The sequence below is a fragment of the Canis lupus genome, chromosome 20 (assembly GCF_011100685.1).
Source record: "Canis lupus familiaris isolate Mischka breed German Shepherd chromosome 20, alternate assembly UU_Cfam_GSD_1.0, whole genome shotgun sequence".
Classification (NCBI taxonomy): domain Eukaryota; kingdom Metazoa; phylum Chordata; class Mammalia; order Carnivora; family Canidae; genus Canis; species Canis lupus.
Window position 1 is genome coordinate 28,750,075 of NC_049241.1, and position 23,635 is coordinate 28,773,709.

At 39.4% G+C, this 23,635-nt stretch overlaps 1 protein-coding gene and 1 long non-coding RNA gene across 20 annotated transcripts in view; one reads left to right on the plus strand and one right to left on the minus strand.

Moving 5' to 3' along the window:
- CADPS (calcium dependent secretion activator) overlaps positions 1–23,635 on the plus strand; it is a 465,131-nt gene that overhangs the window by 355,845 nt on the left and 85,651 nt on the right. For 3 of the 17 annotated variants that reach the window (XM_038565952.1, XM_038565959.1, XM_038565957.1), the window contains 6 exons: positions 6,726–6,832; positions 7,879–7,887; positions 12,080–12,100; positions 13,287–13,443; positions 14,245–14,386; positions 22,430–22,576. In XM_038565952.1, the coding sequence (XP_038421880.1) occupies positions 6,726–6,832; positions 7,879–7,887; positions 12,080–12,100; positions 13,287–13,443; positions 14,245–14,386; positions 22,430–22,576 (583 nt within the window). The remainder of the gene's footprint in view (positions 1–6,725; positions 6,833–7,878; positions 7,888–12,079; positions 12,101–13,286; positions 13,444–14,244; positions 14,387–22,429; positions 22,577–23,635) is intronic. The other 14 variants (XM_038565953.1, XM_038565956.1, XM_038565958.1 and 11 more) reach the window with 6 other exon arrangements.
- LOC111091290 lies at positions 949–10,867 on the minus strand. 3 transcript variants are annotated; one of them, XR_005374831.1, is made up of 3 exons: positions 10,588–10,867; positions 7,152–7,309; positions 949–1,603 (listed from the first exon to the last, which is right to left on the minus strand). It is a non-coding gene; the product is annotated as an uncharacterized LOC111091290 (long non-coding RNA). The 3 variants fall into 3 exon arrangements; XR_005374832.1 differs by lacking the exon at positions 10,588–10,867 and adding an exon at positions 8,215–8,299 and having other exon boundaries at positions 949–1,511; XR_005374830.1 differs by lacking the exon at positions 10,588–10,867 and adding an exon at positions 8,215–8,299.

The following is a 23,635-nucleotide window of genomic DNA, read 5'->3' on the forward strand; positions in this document are numbered from 1 at the left end:
GAAGTTTACTGTACCTGCATGAATAACAGATGTCCACCCTGTATCCATCCAAAATTTAGTTCATTTTTCTTAGGTGCAATAGTTCAGTCTTAAGGGCAAAGCATGATTTGGGATACAAAGATACCAAATTGGAGAAGAAACATACTATAATGATATTATTTCTTTCTTGTTGATACAATGTAATTTAAATAAAAAGTATCTTAAATTATCTTAAATCATTTTCAATTGCATCAAGATACCCAAAGTTGTTCTCTGGTTTGGAAGTTTAAGTTATATATTTGTTAAGTAATGAGCAGCATTTAGTAACAGATAAAGTTACTATATAGTTTATATGCCTATTGCAACCACAGAATATTTGCTTTTCCATGAAAGTACTGCATTGGGTAGAATCCACTGAGGATTTCCTTCCACCAATATTTGAGGACCTGCTGGGCCAGGCACTGCTTTAGGCCCTAGAAATGCAAAATGCATTGGGCATTGGGAGAGACTGACATTGAATATAATTTGCTATTTTTAAGGGCCTTTAAGGGTGTTCAAGTAGAGATATCAACAGAGGAGGTGGACCTTTGTTAAAAAGGCACTCTCTTGTTATGGCATATGAAGGTATAACTCTTGTTATAAAGGGATCTCATAAAGGTGTATAAGTAGGAGCATGACAGGCTCAGATGTGTGCTTTACAAGGTCACTCGTATGCCTGCTGCAGAGACAATGAACTTCAGAGGAGGAAAGGGACCAAAAGTGGCTGGCAGTCTTCAGCAACAGTTGAGGTGGAGATGATGAGATGGATTGCATGTCTACCCCCTCAGCAAGAATGTGGGCACATGACCTAAAACAGTGAAAGAGAAAATCAAGAGACATTTTGGAGATAGAATAGATAGGCCATGCCACCCATGTCCTTATAGGGAAGAGACAAAGATAGGTACCATGAAAAGAGTAGAGAAAACAATCCATGATTCATCCACATCTTTATTACCATATACTTTGTGCTGTGCTAGAGATGAAATTTTCTGAAAGGCAGTGATGAAGATGCAAGGCGTCAAGTGTATATAAAGGATAACTTCACTGAAGAAGGCATGCTGAGTTGTAACCTTGCACTACATGTGTGGTCCATGGAGCCATCATTTTAGAGAGGCAGTGTACTCTGGAAAGTAGAATGTGGCTATCTGCTTAACTTTCTGTTCCCACCCCAGCTCTTGTCCCCTCCACTCCCAAATTGTAACAAATTGCTGCAGGCTGGTTCTTTCCAGTGAGAGCATAACACTAACACTGGCATCTTCAGCAACACGTCAATAGGTTGGAACTTGGTAGTAAGTGGGCTTTCCATCAACCATATCCATCTCTCATATGATATTTCAGAGACTGGCAATTCACTCGCTGGAAGCAGAGATGGTCAGGTTATTTGAGGGCTAATTGGAGTGTCTCTCGCTCCTGGATGCTTCTCTTCCTTGGCTTAGCTGAGCATGCAGAGGAATTCTCTTTTTGTTTTTCTGCAGTCACATTTAACTCTCTCTCTGGAAGCCAAGCAGATTTAATTGTGTAAACATGAGCAATGGTAATTGGGTAAATGAAGTTGGAAACCAAGGTATGATGTTTTTGTTTTGCTCTGTGAGGAGAAAAAAAGAGGGAGCTTGTTTTTCTATGGTGGCAAACCTCACTGTCAGAATTCTGGACAGGGAGTTGGCAGGAGGGAATCCCTTTACGAATTTTCATCAAGACCCACTCCGCTGAAATATGTATCTGCTGCCTCGGGGGTTATGGATTGGCCCGGGGACACTTCGTTGTTTTGTAAACCACCAGGTCAAGGGTTTCTCTACACTGGTCTAGCTATCTGGGTGAGAATGAGTAAGAAGTTGCCATGAGAATTACATGCTCAGGTAACATGCATTTGCTGAAAGAGCCATGAGAATGCATTACCAGAGATGTACCTAACTTTCAGCACAGCTAGCTGTAGGTGGAAAACCAGCTTTTAACAGAATATTAAAATATGAAGAATTTTTTTTATAAAGGATGAGTAGTTGCCTTCCTCTAAATAATGTTAATTCAACACTGATTTCTCCAAATTCTACTTATTCACAATCTTTTCCAAACAAAAGATTTAAATAAGAGGAGACTGGTAGATAATATTTTTTAGTCCTGCACTCAAAACACTGAGGTAGTCCCACAAGCAAAAGACCTCATCAACTTCTGCTTTCAATCGATAGTTTTACCAGAATATTATATTTGTCCTTAATTCTTGTATTTTTATTAATGTTGCTAGAATTCCATTTCCTATCAGCCTGCAGTAAAATTCATTTTCCCAGTTGAAAATTCAAGCAAACCCAGAAGCAAACTTGGCAATGTAGCATGTCCCCCTCACCATACAGATTGCTTTATAAATGAGGAACTATTAAAAAGGAGCAGGTCTAAGGTTAATGAGACACTCATTAGAGAGAGAGAATTGTAGAAGCTGATAGTGCTCCGTGTCTGTATTGAAGGAGAGGCTATTGTTATAGGATGTTTGCTGTGCTGATATCGTAAACCACATGACAGATGGGTCAAGTGCTGATTACAGTATTCTAACATTTGGAATAGCAAGTAACATATTTGATAAGCTGGCAAGTTTTTATATATGATTCAACCCACAATATAAAAGCCACGAGAATTCCAAATTGAAAATAATTAAATGAGCTGGAAACAATCAGATACCACACATTTTTCCCCAAAATGACAGATTTTGACATGTTGAAATTCCACAAAGGGAGCAAGAATATTCCCTAGCTCACTTGAACTAATAATGGCCCTTCATCTGCTTTTGTAAAGCAATTAATTCCTGCTTTCTCCCAGCATTGGAGACAACAGTGAACGTTTGTAGACACCCTAGGCTTTACAGAGATCTGTCCGGGCATTATTTTATTTGCTCTTAACATCAGCCCCACAAGGTATATAAAAAAAGATATTAATAGTCTCACTTCATAGCTGAGGAATCTGAAGCACAAGGAGCTTAAAAAGAAGGTAAAAAAGGTTATGTAAGAAAGTTAAGTAGCATATTGAGGGTGAGGAGCCAGATCTTCTGGCTATGAATCCATCAAGTCTAATCATTGGGAAGAGGAAGCAGCTATTAACATAGAGGCGTTCTTCATTGAACCAAAGTGTATCTTCTTTCTGTCGATGATGCTGCCACCATCATTCATGTGTATCCATCTGGATAAAGGCATCCAGTGTTTGCATTCAGCCTCTTGAGTGTCTCGGTAGGGCGGTACTGGTGACGCTGGTAAGAGTCCCGTCCCTTGTCACACAATGTCACACCTCTGTAGTATTGCGGTAACTCCAAGAAAGCGGCAGCTCTCGGTTTGTGTCTCATCACTGTTGCTTGTTTGGTTGTTCTTTTCAGAGTTCGTCATCTTACTTGTCACCTTTGTGAAAGTCACCTTGTCTCTTTCCTTTTTTACTGTCTCTCCTCACCTACCCGAGCAGCTCCCCCGTCACCTCCTGGGCCTCCTCCACCCACCCAAAAGCAGACCAGCATGTTTTATCAGAGGCTCAAAGGCATGCCTAGGCCAAAACCAAGTACTGTAAACTTCTACGGTTACTTTATTCAGCAGCTTTCTAGCTTCGTTTGCTTTTCTGTTCATTTTTCTTCTTGAAATTTTGTTTCAGTTTGGAACACTAAGCTGAGGCTCAGGCTCTCAAGTTTGACACTGTAGGTTTTGAGACAGTCGAAAGAGAGCATTTATTTCCAAATGTCCACATTTTTTTGTCCAGCTATGTCTGACATATGCAACATTTTCAAATCTCAATGTCAGCACAAAATAACATTGTTGTTGCATAACATTTTGCATGACTATTTTTTTATATGTTATGAGCTTCAATTCTGTGTATGAAATGTTTACTAAGTATATTGTAGCTTTTGTTCCCCTCTTCTTCAGTGCTCCAGCTAGTATGAGATTGGGTGATAGGAATGTTGCAATCCATTTCAAGACAGCGGAAGTGACAAAAAAAATCAAGTCTAAGCACAAATTTCTCCTTGACCTCTGATGGGGGGGAGGACATGCTAGAGGATTTTGCACAATATTTTCTTTAAAGACAACATTTTAGAAAAGTTGTTTTTAGTATGGTTTTTGCCATTTAGCTAGTCAGTTAGATATGCAAATGAAGAAGAAAATAGTGTCATGTCTCAATAAAGTGGCTTGATCTACAGATAATGGAATTGCAGCTAATTAATAGTAAATGAAAGTCTGCTACATGGGTTAATTGGAAGATCAAGCATCCTAGATTAAAGGGTCTTTAACCTGCTTATTTTAATAGTTTCATGTTAAAGTAAAATTACAAAAGGTTTTATTAAACATACTGTTTGTATATATACATCAGGCATACACATATCTGTGTACATGTGCACACACTTATAGAATGGCTGCGTGCACATATACACTTTATGTGTATCTATCAATATATATTGTAGTCAATCTAAGAGTACTGCATATTAAAACAAATCTTCAGGTGGTCCCAGCTTAAACATCTTGGATTTCTCCAAACATAAATATCATTCACAGCTTTTAAATGCAAGTAAATAAAAATATTGGTGGGAATTACTTCCTGTCTATATCATATGTCATATGCAGTTAGAATTCCCCTAGATTTGGTGAGTATTCCATGCAAAGGACAATGTTCTTTATTCTTAAAGCTAGAGATTTCAAAGATGTGCCCCAAGTGGGATTTCCTGCAGATTTGTATTAATGTGCAGGCTTGTCTGGTTACTAGAAAATGTATGTAAGTGTGTGATGTGTGTATGTGGGTGTATGTGTCGAATGGGTAATAAGCATAGGATGAGGAATTTGCAAATTGATGTGTAAATGTGAATACCAACTAATAAAAAATAGTAGCTTATGCATATTTACTATCAAAATGCAAATACCTCATTCTACACATATTACTCAAACATATATACACAGTATGTTTGTAGAAATGCCTGAAAGTCTCCTGATGAAATTATGATAGCCCATTTATGAAATTATACATAAGCCAGGTGCCCCAAAAGTGCAGAAGTCAATCTTGTCGCTCATTCTCTCTCTACATATTTATTGCTCTGGACCAGGCAATGAGCTATTGACCCTAAACTCTGCATATTTCCTTCCTCTGAGCATTGGACATTCCCTGCCTCATCTGTATATTTATGTTCCCCAGCACTCCCACCTTCATGCCCTAACCATATCCAGCCACATTTCCACCTGTGCATGGTAGAGACAATATAGCGTTCCATTGGCCTGAATCCAGAAAACCCACTTTCACACCAGTCATCAGACCTTGTTGGACTGAAACTTGAAGTACCTTGACAACCCCATCTTACCATTCTTAGCTTCCATTGGCTACAACTCTCTTTGCATAGTGTTTCACTGAATTTGTCTTTCATTATTAAATCCCAAATTACTAATCATCTGACATGTTCATCGCCTGTGTAACAAATGTACAAAGGAACATTATATGGCTCTCTTAAGTTTCTTTTGTAAATTAACAGTCACTCATAACTTTGTTTAAACCCTTCCCACTCCAAAACAACAACACAAACAACAACAAAATCTTCCTGTGAAGTATTGAATAATTTCCTTTAGCTAGAAAAACCCTGAAGCCAAAATACATCTGCTTTAGATGAGGAGATAAAAATACGTTCTGGCACTCTTTTTTGTGCACACATATACCTGCCTGTGGAATCACACTAACGGATCCGTATTGCCATTATACTCTGTGTGTTCCAAAGGACTCTGAGGCTTCAAGGTTTGAAAGTTTCAACATGAAATGGAAGATCTCCTATGAGTGCAGACTGATTAAATTCAAGCGATTTGATTGGCTAGGGAAACCTTTGTATTTTAAATATTACTGCTTACCCTCCTGGAAAAAAATGTTTAATTTTTGGTAACATAATGACCTTAGCAAACCATGATTTCACCTCTACAAAAGACTCAAAATCAACCAGGGTTCTATTTATTCTTGAGTCAGATAAAAACACAAATGCTTTCAACACAATAAAAACAAAGACTTTTTTTTTCAAAGAAATATTTTTGAGTCCATTGTTGCCACCCCCCTGATAAAATTTCAATTGTACCAACAGGTGGCACAAGCTTCCACCAGTTCATCCAGTAATCTACTCCCAACACCCTTTTACTGATTCTATCCCACCTTCTACCTAATGGCCCAGGAATGTCCCTTAACTTTCAATCTCCTCCCTGGACAACTTAAAACAGCCAGACCTTTGATTCTGCTTGTTCAAAATGAACATTCCCATACCTGTTAAACATGCAGACCTGTAATGAAAAACAATGCTATAGTATCAAATATCCAGGGACAAATCCAGGGAACAAATGTCACAGCAATCAAGAGTAAGCTTCCCACTTCAGGTAGCACGAACACGGTCTAGAGAGTGATATAAGATAGTACATTTATGCTGTCTTTAAAGAACGTGTGTACAAAATGTCACTAAATTTGAAATGGGCTGTCATAAACTTAATGTAGCTTAATATGCAAATTTGAAGCTGGAGCACTGCTTTTTCTTAATATGTATTCTAATGACGATGGTGATAATAACAAAATGGCTTTATGGTTTGCTCACTACTAATTATGTGGCACTTAACATTTGCATGAAACTTAAAAAAAAAAATTGGTAACTATTTGACATTTCTTATCCACTAGTTCTAATGGCCACAAACCTAGCCTGAGGCTTTCGCTGAATTTTAACACAAATTCTTGTACCACAGAAAATGTAGGCCGCTTAATCACTCCTGCCAAAAAGCTCGAGGACACAATCCGCCTTGCTGAACTAGTCATTGAGGTTCTCCAACAGAATGAGGAGCACCACGCAGAGGTGAGCAGGCATGGCGGGAAAATAAATGTCTCTTTGGGTGTCCCTTAGCTGGAAAGTGCAGAACTGATCCTACCAGCGACATGAACAAGATGCCTTAACACCCATTTTCTTTTAACTGGCCTTGCAAAGAGAAGGAAAGTGGAAGTGTTGCAAAGAGAAGCCTTGGGAAGGTTGTTAAAAGCAAGCAAAAAGTGGTAGCATGTTCTCCATTTCAGCTTAACTTTTCAGATGTTTCTAGCAACCAGCAAAAGAGGTGAGTATATTTTAAAGATAATTTACTCAAGCAGCATATGGTTATCATCCAGAATACACAAAATACCTTTTGGTCTTCTGTGGTTGTCATTGTTGCTGCCACTGTTGTTTTTATTTCTTTTATTTGGTGTGTGGATCACAGGCCATGTTTTTGAATTTATCTCTGTAACTTACTCTCTGCTTGCACCAAAGTCTTCATCTGTTAATCTCGGATGACCTAGGTTGCTAAACGTAGTAACAGAAGTGAATTATTCTGTGTTGTTCAACCTGTCGATTCGCCAACATACATCTAAATAGATACAGCTTACTTTTTCCTTTTTTTTCTTATGAGCCACTGTCAAAATGATCATTTTGATAATTATTGTAAACTAAGGGATTGCAAGGCTAATCAAATCCCAAACCTATAAGGACCTAAACAACCCAACCCTTCCAAAAAAAGAAAAAAAAAAAAAAGATCCTAAGACTCCATTATGGTCAAAATATTTTTATCACTTCTTGTTTCAAAACTAAGATTTAAAATCATTGCTCTTAAAAATAACCTTTCGGAAAATTGCACTAATTTTCACTCTTCCTCTCCATTCCATTCTACAGCAAAAGGGGAAACAAGGCATTCCATAAAAGCAATTTCTCAAGCACTTAAAATGATCATTCCCATGATAAATGAGAATTGACAGTATAGTTAAATAATATATAATACACCATAAATCCAATCGTCCCGACTAATGCCTGATTGCATATTTAAATTTCCTCCCTGTTTTTCTACTGTTCCACTCAATCATGGCTGATCGTGGCAGGGAAAAGAGGTATGTGACTAAACCGAATGAGCCAGCCACCTGCTGTCATAGTCTGTGCATGCCCTTTCAGTACCATGTCTTCTACTGGGACTTTTCCTGGGTGCTCCTGCTTTCTAACACTGACCCAAGGAATGTAACAGCAACCTCCAGTGGACTGCTTGTGAAATGGTGGCCCTCCACGGCAGGGTAAATGTGGGGGTTCTCTTGTGCGTGCATGAAGCAATTGATTGATATACCTACCTAACAACAACTGCAGTTACATCCCGACACGCGCCTCCCACCTGCCTGGATTCTGTCCTTAGCCTGTCTTAGTTTCCTATGTCCGTCTGTACTTACCTTTCTCACAGCAGATGAGTACCCAACCGTCGTAACCAGTAGCTGGCCAGAGTGATACTAATCTTCTTCTACAACTGTCTGTATGTGAATCATATATACAGTATTTATATATAGAGAGAGTGCCAAAGAATCATGATTTCCCTTCAAAACCCTCTGAGGATGGGGTGAAGACCCCTTGAGGTGAGCGTAACTGACTCCTACAGCACCCAGCAGTGCACACCAGGAATGACAAGAGGGGCCAGATCAACACCCTCCAAATATGGAAACTAGGACATACCTCCAGACATAAAATTAAGTTGGGCTAGAATTTTTTTTCAACTGCATCCTGTAGGATGTCCCTTTCAGATGTGGGGGGGGCCTTTGAGGTTTAAGTGACGGTAAGTATGTTCTTTCCGGGTGTCCACCCAAACATCTCCAGAGGCCCTCCCCTGACTTGGATGTTGAGGCTTTTCCCATGATGCTGAACCAAATCTACATGTTTCTGAAGACATGGATATGAAGAAGATATTTTCCTAAGTCACAGCTGGGCTGCTGTGCTTTTAAGTAAAAGAAGAAAAATGACAGGCATGCTTGGTTTGTAACCACGTTATTCTCTGAGGCTGCTACAGGCTAAGAAAGGATGGATATTTTCCCAAATTACTCAAAAGAGGTACCAAAGAGAAGTTGATATTCCAAAGAAGACTTCTATTTTTTTTACTTTTCAACAACAAAGCCCTTTTTTCACTGAGTGCTAATCATCCTCTTAAATTACCCTAATAACCATCATCGTGAAAATATTTTAGTCTTACCCATCCAAAACCCATCCAGGGTAAATAAATAGAGTAGAAATAAATTCAATTTTACTTTCCTTTACTGACTTTGAGAGCTAAAACTGAAAATTTCAGCATACTTTGAATTTGGAGGCTCAATTTGGTTTTTGATAAATGTGCAAGATTATTTCCTGAATTAGTAATTTCACCCAGTCACAAAAATTTCATTAATCAAAAGCCACCTATCTACTGAGCACTGAGGCTACTACCTCAGTGCTTTTGGGAAGGCCAAGGAGACATAAAGTAGTCTTGGGCTTCAAACAATATGGTGCAGAGTGGCCAGGAGCTCGGGTTCTGTGCCAGAGAAGCTTGAGTTTGAATTCCCAGCTTTACCTCCTCATTGCTTTCTGATCTCAACCTGGTTACTTAACCTGTCCCATCCTGTAAGTGGGAGATAACAATAGAATCTACCTCAGATGGTCATTGTTGGGATGGAAGGCCACATTGAGTAAAGCATCGTCTGTTATGCCTGGCATATAGTAAGTTCTCAACAAATTTTGGCTGCTAAGGAACAAAATATATGAATATGTGATCATGAAAAGGACAAAACCTATGTGAAAAGTACCAAATGGGTGGTACAGACAGAACGTGTTGAAAGAAGACGGGGTTCATTTCAAGATGGAGTGGTCCAGAAAGGTACCACCCTTTGTTCTCAGCATTCACTTACAGATTGCAATCACCTGGAAAGCTCTCAAAAATTGCTGATGCCAGGGCCTTACCCCAGCTCAATTAATCAGAATCTCATGGGAGGAGCCGCCTATTAGTAATTTTTAAAAGCTGCTCAGCTGATTTCAAGGTATAGTTAGGTCAAGAGCTCCTGGGCTACAGCTAGAGAAGTAGAATTTGCCCTGGTACATTTAAGATGAGGTTTTGCTGCCCAAAGAATGAAGTACGAAGATTTTTTTTCTACTAACCAGTACTCACTGTATATTTTGAGTGCTTAATAAACTCTCAAAAATCACTAAATCCTAAGCATGGGTCTTGGCTGTAGAGCCGTGCTGTTTGGTGGCACCACACAAATGAAAATGACAAGTAGACTTGCTTCCCCCACCAAAAAAATAATGATCCTTGGTACCATTTTAAATTCCAATACAAAGTAATTAAATGCCCCAAGAGAAAACGTTCTCATCAGCTAGAAATGCATCGCACATATACTCATGCATGATACAGTAACAGTTGTCCTATTTATCTCTAATTTCAGCTTAATTCTGCTCTGAGAGCCTACATTATTCACACACACATGTGCACACACGAATTATGCCTTCATGTATCATCGCTCCACCTTTCCAATCTCTCTCTCTATGTATACGTATGTATATGTATATATGTATTGTGGTATACAAAGGGGTACATATATACATGTAGTTTGTGTACAGAATATACAATGTGTTCAGTGTGGTGGACTGTATTCCTAAAGTATACATCTTTGCCTTTAAATAATGAAACGCTACGGGTAAGTATTTAGAAGCCAAAGTACACCTCCCTATTGTCTTTGGAAAAGATTTCCAAAGACTTTAGATGCCCACAAACCCTGAGTTAACTCATGTACAAAAATAGCATTCACCTGTATGAGCAAGCATTAAATAAATATAGTTGTTGGGTTTGGGTGGGGTTTTTTATTTTGTTTTGTTATAATTTTAAAGCTTGCCTTGCTCAACCCAGTCACACAGATTCTTTTTATCTGATTGAAATTATGATAATGGTTTTTTGGTTGTTATTGTCCTTGCCAGAATCTTTTTCTCCTTCTCAGAGAGTCAGGCTTGATGATGAAGTTCTGGAGGAATGACCTTGGGCGTTCAGAAATAGATTTGGTCTTCATTTCTCCTACAACTTCTATATTTAAATTGTCTTCGTTCTAGAATCCTAAGCTTCTCTGCCAGACTTCTAAAGTGATAATTCACATCACAGTAGTCATTGTTCTTTGTAAGGCTGCCTATCTACATGACTATTAATGCAACAACTATAGACAATTGCTCAATTTTATTAAATTCTAAAGAAGGACTAAGTTCTCTGTAGCTAGTACAAGTGGGTGCTTCTTAGGGCCTCTGGTTTGCAACTTGTAAATAAACCTGGTAATAACCAGGTATAAGGTTGGGCAAAGATATTTTTAATTTCAGACATTTAGGATTGGTTTTTTTGTTCTGTGTTTTGTTTTGTTTTGTTTTCTGTCATCCTAGAGCAAAATCATGTCTGGGAAGGCAACTCAGTCTCCCCAGTAACTGTTTACTTGGACTCACCCTGAAGATGTAAAGTTAATCAAATAACAAAAGAATAAGTACCAGCAACCAACATTTGGTGTGCTTTTGTGAATTTTGCAAATATCCTGCATCAGGATGGATGAGAGTCATCACTCCTATATATAGGGTTGGGGGTGGGAGTGGGACTCCAGTAAGTCCCAATATTTAGAAGGTCTCTGCCTAGAAGACAGGTGGCTGGGAGAGCTCTGGGTGTGAGGTGGAGGATTTCTTCCTCTGCCAGATATAGCCAAATGGTCAGTGGAGCCAGCCCCAAACCCCAGGGCTCTCATGCCAGTGTAGTAAAACTACAATAAAACCTCATCAATTCAGACTTAAATGCTTGTGACAATTCAACTGCAGATGTGGCTCTTATAGTGTTTCTTAAGTAGGACATTTGACATGATCTCAACTTTCTCTGGAAATTCTAAAGCCTTTCTCACAGATTTCATCCCAGGCCCACTGAAGTTAAAGCTTCTATCTCTTTGACTTCATTTTATAGATCAATTTGTCTACAATTATTAGAAGTTTCTCTAAAAAGCTTCTACATTTGTGATATATTTGTGTGGTAATCAGGAAATACCATTTACTTTGGTGCCCAATTACAGACTGCATTTGAAAACAATAAAATGCTACCTCTTTTTAGAAAACCCCATAACTTAGGTTTTTTGCTGACAAATGAACATCCCTCTTCTCTCACTACTCTGAATCAGTGAGGTTTTACTGTAAATTAAAATGGAAAAAGCAGGTGTCTATTTCCAGCCAAGCTGACCTTGCAGAATGGTCCATGACTTGATTTTTTCCATTTAATTTGCAAACCAGCCACATGTTGATAAAGGAGAAGTAAGTAAAATGAAAGATCATGAAAGAAGAGAGGTGGACCCCTGATTCTGCCTCCTAGTGGCTGTTAGAATATCCCCCCAAATAACGAATAAATCACAGAAGAGCTTGGCCATTGAACAAACTCTTTCATTTATGGAATTATTTCCATAATCATCTTTCATGTTTCCAATCGCCTTCCCATCTTTTTTTTTGGTGAATGCTCCGGAAAGTGTTTCCAATGTAAATACTTTACGGCATCGGGTGGGGGGGATGGGGGACACAAAGGGGCTGGCAATTTGTTTTTGTTTCTCTGCTCTCTTTGAAATCAGAAAAAAAAGGGGGGGGGGCCTGTTGACACCGCCACTCATTCTGCATGCTCCCTGCCAGAAATGATTAGTCAACATGCATGCGTGCCTTTGAATGGCATTCACATCTGGCCCAGTCCGATGTGAATGTTGCCCCTGAGACCCTGCACAATGATTTCTAAGGACCCACGTGCATGAAAATGAGTTACTTCACTGATATTTTTTGGTTTTCAATGTACATATGTGTCCAACCCCCAGAAAAGTAAGTCCCAATCTTACTGAGTGTTTTCTAGCTTACACCTGACCTTTCCTACAAACAGAATGCAAAACCAGAGGCTCCCTGCTTAAAGAGATTTTGACTCAAAAGTTTGGTGACATGGTGAGAAATAGGAGTAACATGACCAATGTGTAGAGATATATGAGTTGCTGAGCTTGTATGAGACTATAGACCATTAAGCCCAGATATGTAGATATAAGTGAACCACAATTGCAAATTTTCAAGTTAGACCAGCAGAAAACCCATAAACACAGTGAAGAAACTCCCAAATTCTTATACCTTAGAGCAAGAGCCAGCCAACAACGGTAATAAAGAGCATGACTCAAAACATACTGGATTATTGTAAATTGAACAGAAGTTCCACGTCTGTCATTTCTGCAGCTGCATCCTCGACCAGCAGGTCAGAATCAAGACTTTCTGAGGCAGGCCTGGAACGATGAAAAGCATGGCCTTAGGACACTGAGAGGCCCAATTGTATAAAAAATGCTGTTCTTTTTACAATAAAATTACCAAACCCTGCTGATGCACAGTTAATCTTGACCGGTGAGGGCTTGACTTCACATCTTAGGTCAGAGGGAGAAGCTTATTACCTCTTTGTCTGTTGTTTTTCTGCCACATTTCAAAGGCCTTTGCGTGGTGGTCAGACTTGATGGTGGAGCATGCCGAGACGTTCCTGTCGCTTTTTGCAGTGGATATGGATGCAGCATTAGAGGTGCAGCCTCCAGACACATGGGACAGTTTTCCACTGTTTCAGCTGCTGAATGATTTTCTCCGTACCGACTGTATGTATTATCTTTGACTTAGTGGGCTTTCCTAAGTAGTGTGCAGATAAACAGATCACTAAAATGATTTTGTCCCAGGCAGACTACAGGCTAGTGAAACCTCCTCATAGTTTCCTTGTTGCTTTAAAAAAAAAAACAAACTTATAGCTGATGGCCATTCTCTTTCTTCCAACACACGTCCTGTTGCACCGAAGCCCTCTCTTAACTAAGCAGAAGAACCCACAAGCAGTGTGATAAGCGGTACTCCTGCCTGTGTGTTTTATTTGCTTTTGAACAAGCTAATTAACGTAACCTCTTCACATTTTGAAATTTTTATTGAAAGATGTTTTCTAGATGAAAAACAATTTCTAGCTAAATAACACCCCAAGTGCTTCAGTATCTTACAGCAACACATACCCATAAAATAGGCCTTCCTTCCAAGAAGAGTGATGAAGGAGGGGAGGGGTACAGAATGTTCTTTCTATCTGCTAATGTCATGGGAGGAAGGGGAGTGGGTTTACAAGGAAAACCTAAAAAGGAGTTGTCAATTATTGTTTTTACTGTTTTTTTTAAAGGAGCATTGATTAATTTTCCTTTTTAGAAGAATGAAACAAATGGATGAAATATTTTTGAATTCCACTTTCCTTCCAGACAGATCTAATTGTGAGCTTCAATGCTGTTCATGTACTTTTAGACTCCCCCTTTTTTTACATCCTCCATAAGAAGTATAATTTAATATAGAAGACAGTCCTTTCTATATGTATAGTGGATGCTGATAAAGCAAGTGTGGGTTCTTACCAAGCTTTTGCTTATCTGTTCTAGATAATTTGTGCAATGGAAAATTTCACAAACACCTGCAAGACCTGTTTGCCCCACTTGTGGTTAGATATGTGGATTTGATGGAGTCCTCAATCGCACAATCCATTCACAGGGGCTTTGAGCGGGAGTCATGGGAACCAGTCAAGTAAGGAAACCTTTTTTGATACCATCGGAGTTTGGGTGCAAATGGCTGGCAAGTCATACAGAGATGGAATAACGGTGTCTTACAGTTTTTATTGTTAGCATGGACAGGGAGCAAACACTACCTGTTTCCAACTGTGATGCTCGTACCGTCCTTGTCCAAAGCAGGGGAGGCGGGTGGAGGTTGAGAAATGTTTTATGAAATGAAATCTTTGTTTTATTGCACAAGGTAAACAAGAAATAAGGGATATAAACCTGGCTGTGATGTTTGCACTGTGTATCTTACTCTAGTGGTGATATCCCTAGGAATTAATGTTTCTCACAGCGTGTTCCATAGCGGTCTATGCAAGGGGTCAGCACACTTTTTCTATAAAAGGTCAGATAGTGAATATTAAGGTCTTTCAAGCTGCACCATCTCTATCACAACTACTCAGCTCTACTGTTGTAGTGAAAAATCAAAAACAGACAAAAGGCAAATGAACAAGCGTGGCTGTGTTGCATAAAACTTTATTTTCAAAAACAGGAGACTGTCCTGTGGGCTATAGTTGCCATTTTCTGGCCTAGGCTTTTGAGACACACCTCAAGAAAAGGACTACTGTATGGCCAGATTTGTTTAGAAAATTCTGTATCCCCTACTCATCCACCCCACACTCATATCTCCTAGAGAACCACAAAGCACAACAACAGATTTGAAAACTCTGAGAACATAGTAATATAGACCCTCATTTAACTCTGCTTCACCTGGAGCTTCCTAAATGTATTTAACTACTTTTTTTTTTTTCAGTGGGATATCTATCCTGTAGGACCAATGACAGGAAATCCTGTAGGGTGTGAATCTGGCAATTTCCACAATTGCTTAGCAAATCTTAGATCCTATTTGAAAATGTCTGGCAGATTCAGTACCACCTCCGTTCCCCAGCAAGGGGGAGGGCTGTGACTCAGGGCTGCCAGAGGGTCAGTCTCAGGTTTGCCTTTCTAGAGACATAGAAGGCTCCTAGGTGGAGAGAATTTTCTAGTATGGTTTGAAAAGCTCCAATAAAACCTGGTATCACTAGCTTTGCCCTGTTAGATTCTTTTTTTCCCTTTTATGTAAGAAAAGCATTTTGTTCTTTCAAATCCTTTCCATCTTTGGGAAAAAGCAACCAGTAAGAAGCAAAATGGGGGTATGTACAGCACACTTGGAGACACTCCAGAACAGATATTCAAAACCCTTTTCCTTGATTTATTTGACTTGACCTGTACCCTATCTCTAAGAAGTTTTCTGGATTGAGATTCTTTCTCTAATATTATACTGCATGATTCTAACTGATAAAGAAATCAGTGCAAATACAGCTCTTTTAGTCACCACCCCCTACGCCACGTCCAAGCCATGGAAGAAGTTTCTTCACTTACCTACCGAGAGCAGGTTAACAGGCAGTTGCTCTTCATTTGCAAGCACCAAGAAATCTAAACTTTAGCTTGCTATTTTCAGGCTTATACCATCTCTTCCTATGGCCCTGCTGACTTTTAACTCATGAAAATGAAACTGGGTCCCTTAATCACAAAGCATGAATAAGCGAGTGTATTTTTTTTAATGCTCATTATAATTAAGACGGTGGTGCTGTAGAAAATATCTGAGAAAAGGAATAAGTTTCAAATGAGTAATATTCACATTTTAAAAATAGAAATGATCTTGAAATAGCTTTTACTTACTTGCATTTAAACGCAGATACTGCTACTACCAGCCACGTGGCAGGAAATGATGGGTATCTATCACTGTTTCTTAAAGGGCTCTACAGTTAGGGCCTTGCCCTCCACTCACCGGCCAGAAGGCAAGACTTTGAAACTCTGTGAACTCTTTTTTCATCTGTAAAACTAATTTTTTAAAGTGTCCTTACTCGATGTCTGAGAAGTGTCATGAAGCTCTGTGATAACATTACTAATGTCATTTTATAATCTGTTAAATTCTTCAAGCAAGTAACTGCTATCCCTCTTGAAGTATTAAATATTCTTAATACCATCAGACATGGAGGTAGAATCAAAATTATTTTACAATTGGAAGTGTTAGTCAAGGAAGGTTTTGTTGGGGACTCCTTCTAACGATTAAAAATATAAAATTTGAACTCTTGGATTGCAGTCATTTAAAGATCTGAAAATTAGTGAAGGATTAATAGTTGTAAATAATAACCTGGGAATGTTTTATGTAGATATTTTTTCTCAAGTAGCCTTTTGCTCTCCCAGACTGTGCTATTGGTTAGTGACTGTGATTGTGATCTATTCAATTCATGGTAAACATTACATGCCTTTTAGAGCATGTGGAGGTATTTGTAAGTGCCAACTAAAACAAACTAAATTACGATTCTTTGAAACCACATGTTTTATTAGCTGATATGTAAACAGAATGTGGATGCTCTGACAGATTCACAGAATGGCCAGCACAAAATGAAGGGTAAAAAGAGCTTGGGGACGTGCTTTTATGTGCCAAGAAGAATGAGTCTCCCTATACTTCCTACTGGTGAAGAGAAAGTACAAGATTTTATCTGAGTACTAGTGAAGAAGCAGAGATTCATTTTCCTTTTGGGATTTTTTTCCAACTAAAGAATGATCTTTTTGTAATGTTTTTATTAAACTTACTCAAAAACAAGAAAGTGACCTAGATAAATAGATTTCACTTGCTCGACTTTCTCTACTCTTACCATGTGTTGCTGCAGGACACACACACATGCACGCATACACACTGGTGCACACACTGCCTTTCCCTCAAATAATTGTTATATTTAAATAGTTCTGTTTCTTCCAGTTTTCAAAAGTTATGACCACAGGCACTTGATTACAGGTAAAATGACAGAAATGCATTGCAGAGCTTATTCAAAAGAAACTAGCATTCAAAATACTAAAGAAAAATAGCACTCAGACAAGAAAATGTTACTAATATATTGAGCTTGCTAAATGTAGATCAAAATTATTTTTCATTCTTCCGATTTTTTTTTAAAGATTTTATTTGTTTTCTCGTGAGAGACACAGAGAGAAAGAGAGAGGCAGAGACACAGGCAGAGGGAGAAGCAGGCTCCACGCAGGGAGCCTGACTTGGGACTCCAGCCCATGTCTCCAGGGTCACGCCCTGGACTGAAGGTGGCGCTAAACCGCTGAGCCACCTGGACTGCCCAGATTTTCTTATTTCAAAATATCCACCTATAAAATAAAACAGAGATACAATCCTTTGGGCTCGATACAACTGAAGCTACCTGACAGAAAGGGTAAAATGACCAGGTCCTATTTAGAAGGATGGCCATCCGCCTACACAGATAGAAAAGGCAGCTGCATCTCTGTTTCCATTAAGCCAGAAATAGTCATGATGAGAGTCTCAATATATTTGTGGAAAATATCATTGTGCAGCTTCGACCATACTTGAAGATGGTCAGTCTGTCAAGAACAGGCTCAAGCTAGAGCCCATAACCCTCTCACGGATGTCCATCAAGACACGTCATGGGACCATTGCTGGGCAGGTTGTTCACAACTCTCTCTACAGCCCTAAATAAGAGTTTTTGGTCCTAACAGTGGGAAAACATTTCTACCAGCTTTTTAGAGTTGGCTCCTTGTTAGTCAAGTCATTACAGCCTTCGGTGTGGAAGCAAACTTAGAAAGCATGCAGTCCAAAGCTTCCCAGGACTAGTACCAAGGACCCATTCCACACTATCCTTTTCTTGACAGATCATGGTTCAATCTCCACTCCAGGCACGGGGAATCCGTGCTTCATGGTTGCCCATTTTGGGTAAGGATGGCTCTGAATGATTGCACTAAACACTGTGCAGAAACACAGTATATGTTTTTGATATACTCACACTGAAAAACCTGGGTTTCTCATTTCTCAAAATGCACCTTATCTCTTTCTGCCCGAGATACACGTAAGAAACATACTTTTTAAATAACTTGCATTTTCCAGATTGTCAAGAATATCAATGTCTTAATAATAATAACCATCAGACCAAGGACACCTTAGCAACATGTAGGTGACCTGGTAATGAAATACAAGAGTACTAGACTCAGGAGTATGAACTCCTGATTCTCCTATTAACTTGCTGGGTGGGAGTTATCTGACTTGGGCAAGTAATCTGACTAAAGTATCCTCCTTTGTAAAACAAGGATTTTGAAGACCCAAGGCCTTTTCATCACTAGCATTCTAGAAAATGTCATCTTCCATATTCATCCCATGACATTTGGTCACCACTTGCCTCCCTAGCACCTGGAACAGGGACACAGCAGGTACTCAATAAATATTTATTGACTAACATTTATTAAGGAATCATACAGCCTGAAACTTATAAGGATACCCTAGGAAAACTATAAGGAGAAGAGGAGAAGATACAATCCCCTGGTCAGGGATTTCAATCTGGCTGGGTCTGAGCAACATACACACAAGAAAAAATGACTTTAAATATTTACCAGTGTACAAAAAAATAACAAAGAATGATGAGAGCATAGAGTAGAAGTCAATGAATCTCCACTGAGGAGTCATGAAGGAAATAACTTGGAGAATAAGACCTTCAAAGGAGACGGGTGCTGGGAAAGAGCATGAGCAAATGTAAAAACGTGAGGGAAAGGAAGGCATGTGATGGAAACAAGGAATGCTTGATTTTGGCCAGCACAGGTGAGGAGGGAGGTAAGCCATAGGTTGGTAAGTTGATTGGAGGGGAGTCTACAACCCCATGAAGTTTAGAACTTTATTCTCTAGGTCATACTTTTCAAACAAGGGTTTGACAGTTCCCAGGCTGATAAGAATTGGTCTTTGGCAAGGAAGAGGGGCAAAAAATTTTTTTACTCTTGCCATGTATATGTATGTATAAAGCACAGGTCTACATAGAGTACATAAACAGATCTACAGTATATTGATGGTATTAAATTCTCATGGGGAAGATAGTTGGGGGCCTGGTGGTGATAATGAATAAAAGGCTGGAAAACACCACTCTACATTATAGAAAGATATCAGAGAGTGCCCACCTCCCTAAGCTAGGGATTAGACCGAAGCATAAGCATTGAGAAAGGCTTTAGGGTCCAGAGCACCAAAAGAAGACAAGATGTACTATGTACATTCATGCAACAAATGGCTTACAAAGGGGGAGGCATTCTGAATCTCAAATCTATCCCCATCCTGAAGTCTTTGAGAGAAGACTTTACCATATCCTCTCTGCATGAAGACACAATCTTGTTTAGAACTTATTCCTGAACGAAGGGATGTCTCTACGTCTAGTCATTTCATCCATAGAATTGAGGCATGCACATTTGTGACATTCATCCATGTGTGTGAGAGAGAAAGAGAGAGAGAGAAGCTGAGAATTTTTTAATCAAGTGCTCCAGGGTCAGGCCCTTTGACCTGAATAGGAGCTGGATAGCAGAGTCCCCACAATGAATGAGGCTAACTTTTTATTTTTTAGTAATCTCTACACCCAACATAGGGCTCAAACCCACAATCCCGAGATCGAGTCGCACGCTCCTCCAACTGAGCCAGGCAGGTGCCCCAGAATGAGTCTAATTTTTAACATGTATCAGTTGTTAGGATTGCAATTCACACTTCTTATGCTATCCAGAGATATCCCATTATGATTCTCACAGAGAAGCATGTGATGGACTTGTTTTTTAGGCAGTTGCTAAAGGGCCCTCTAAAATAATAATTTGTTATATCCATCAGCAGCTCCTAGAGCCTGATCTGACCCGAGTGCTACTAGAAAATTCTTCCCTTTCACATGTATATAATGCTTGGAATTGCCTCTTTGACTATTAACATAAGCTATTAATATCCAAATGAAATATTAGTAACATTAATAGTACACTATATTGTTTTGCTAAACAGAAATATCAAGCATGTTCCAGTCTTTTCAACATAGAGCATTATAGTATGTCACATGAAGGAAATGTTTCTACGTGAGTCCAGCACAGCAGTCCAGCCAAAATGTCATATTTTACAAATACAATATGTTTTGATTAATATAAGTATTTTTCAAATTTGCATATGCAAAACAAAGCTCATTTCTAATTTGTGTAGCCACCATCCGCTAATATGTTTAAATTAAGTTGCTTTTGCATACATCTGTATGTTATTCATTCCTAGCTACTTTTAATTTGCTTGGAATTGACATTTTAACTTGCCAGGCTGCCATCTCTAAAGATCTCCTAATTCCTTGATCATTATTCAGTGTGTGTGTCATCTAATGATCACATTTGCTTATGTAGGCTTACACATGTCTTAATGGAAATCGCCAACGGTTTTGTTACATGGCCGTGTTTAAGTCTGAGAGCCACCAGGGACTGACTTCAGAGGCAGTTAAACAGAGAAACATCGAAGACAAAGTTCCATTGTCCCATCTACTTACTAGTCATATTTGGCTAATCTCTTGACCATTCCCAGAAGAGCACCCTCTCATCCCAAGTAGAGAAGCATAATTGGCTTTCCCAAAACGTGAAGTGTAAAGGACAAACCTGTGTGACACCTGTTTCCCGTAAGGAAAAGAATGCTAGGTTTGGCAATTTTGCATTCTAGGTTTTGCCATCCATATTGCCATTGTGAAAGAGTAGCTTGTTTCCAGAGGGAGGCAGGTGTCCAGCCTCTCCATAGGGTCCAGGATTTCTGACTTATCAGGAGGCTTGCCCCGCTAAGCAAGCCCAGAGGCAGCTCCAGCCCTTGCAAGAGCTCTGTTAGTCAAACACAGCTTGCCCGGGGCAGAGCTGCTTTGGCAAAACTTGCTCTTCTGCAAGATCCAAAAAGAAACCCTCAACTCCTCTGCCAAAGTTCTGTCAACTCCACTTAAACAGGAAGGCTCCTCTCAGATGCAGAGTTAGGCTGGGCTGTACCGTGCCAGTGACTTTGGCTGGATGGAACACCCTTAAAATGCCACTACAGAGACACACGGTGCCAGCTTGCAGAGCAGTAAATGCCACAGTCCCTCCACAGAGATACAGTTGATTCGAGTTGGGGGTTTTGTTTTGTTTTATTTTCTCTCTTTATTCATAAAGCTATCCATCTCTGCATCACATCAGTGGATCAATCTTCGTTCAAAAACAAAAGGCTGTTGCAGGTCACATTTTGTAACTTTTTATTAATTTTAACATTTTACCGAAAAAATGCGCCGCTTGGTTAACTTTCACAAACTGAGCACACCCCCCGTAACGATCACCCAGATAAAGAAACGGAGCATCCCCAGCACTCCAATAGCCTCGCCTTCTTTCTTCCAGTCTCCATCTCATTTCTGGGGCTGGCTAACACAAGGCCACATTTTAAATCCACGTGTGGTCCAAGAATTTAAAATTAAAGAGGAGTTTGGGATTCTTTTCTTTCCCTAGTGTCCCTTTTGTGTGGGTAAATATTTCTCGGTGTTAATTGGGCTTTGTTTGGGAGAGGACGTTTCTTTAAGTGTCTTATACAGTTATTCCAAGCTAATTCTTCTTCTCGATACAATCCCTTCATCTTTGCCATCATCTCTGACGCCCTGTTGCACATACAGCCGTCCTCAGAAGTAACCGTTGGCAAGTGTGCGTTCAAGTGGGTGAACTTCCCATTGTGTCTTGTATCTGATATCTGACTTGAGAAATGTGCCTCCATCAAAAATAATCTATGAATTAAAAAATAAGAAAAATGAAAGTGCGCCACCAGTGCCACCAATCCCAGCTGCTTCTCCAGCAGCCCCAACTCCACCAATGCCAAGACTTCCATGAACTTCAAGTTCTTACCATCAGACAAGTTCTAGACTCTCATGGCAGTGGATTTGGAAACTGAAAGCCCCTCGCAAAGGCTTTTAACTAATGTGATCATTGCACATCGGTGTCTTTGAGTTTCCCACACTTTTAAGTCACTCTGTGGTTAATTTTTCTCCATTAACTTCCGCCATTTCTCTCTGAATACTGAACTGCACCACAGCTCCTCATCCGTAAGCTGTCTTCTGAAGTGTGTTGCTTGAGTTTTCACTGTTGTCTTGCTGTGGACTTAGCCAATTTATTTACAAGTGTCATGTGCTTCTGCTACATCTGCATTGTCACTGTGATGGTATTTTTTTCTTTCTGTCTGTTTCTTCCACAGGAGTTTAACCAGTAACCTACCCAATGTGAACCTACCCAATGTGAACCTTCCCAAAGTACCAAATCTACCAGTTAACATCCCTCTAGGCATCCCACAAATGCCTACTTTTTCGGCACCGTCATGGATGGCTGCTATATATGATGCTGAGTGTGTATTCAGTTCACATTAGATCTAATTTAAATTTAAGTGATCTTGGCATGGATATGTATTGTTTATTTCTATACATCCTATGTAACAGAGATGGAGATGGATAATTAGACATATTTTGCTGATCATACAGAGACAATATTGTTTATTTCTGGCATGCAGCGTGTTTGTAAGACGTTTGCTATATATACAGCACTAACAATTTGTCTTACGCCCACTGAACGCTTGAGGACTATGTTTCACTTCCTGAATTCTTTTGCAAAAGGAGTCTGCCCATGTTTTGTTTTTTTGTTGTTGCTTTCCTCTTCTTTCTTTCTTTCTTTCTTTCTTTTTTAATTCAGGTGCCATGACTCTAGGAGTTATTCATTCAAAAATAGTTCAAGAAACCTCTTGGATGGGCTGGCCAGTCATCTCTGGCCTGATCCAAATCTAAGAAGGAAGCACACTTACCTAGAAGCTGGGGTTTGCTTTAAATAAAAAATTCCTAGAGACTGTTTAAACCATAAAGCATATTTCTGGTGTCAGCAAATGGCAGGATATAGTAACAGTATGTTCAAGGCTAAATGAAAACTTCTGAATGGATCAAGCCTTAGTAATGTCTATGTTATGTAAAGATACTTTCCAAGGTCATAATGCAATATGGAGCATTGGGATCTAGGTAGCAAGAAGATATCTAAATTTGAGAATGTAAGAGTCAAACAACAAATAAATAAATTTTGCAGCAGCCGTATCATCTGTGGTCTGAGGATAGGGCCATTCTTTACATTCATCGATGCAAATGCCAGGAATGCATGGGTTTGTCTTTTGGGGAGGCCTGGCTGCCCCTTTAAAGCAGCAAGCAGCTCAGGGGTTGAGGTTGAGCAGCTGAACCCGCTTTTTTTTTCCCTTGGCAAGAAGAAGATCCAGCACCCCTAAATTCTACCTCAGGGAAATTAAATTAAAACCATGTGCATGATTTAATAAGTGAAATAGGGTTTAGTGATTCTATACCCTCCTTTGATCCTTTTCTTAGACCACAGCTAATTATAGTCCAGATAAGCTTTTTCTTGAAAGAATAAA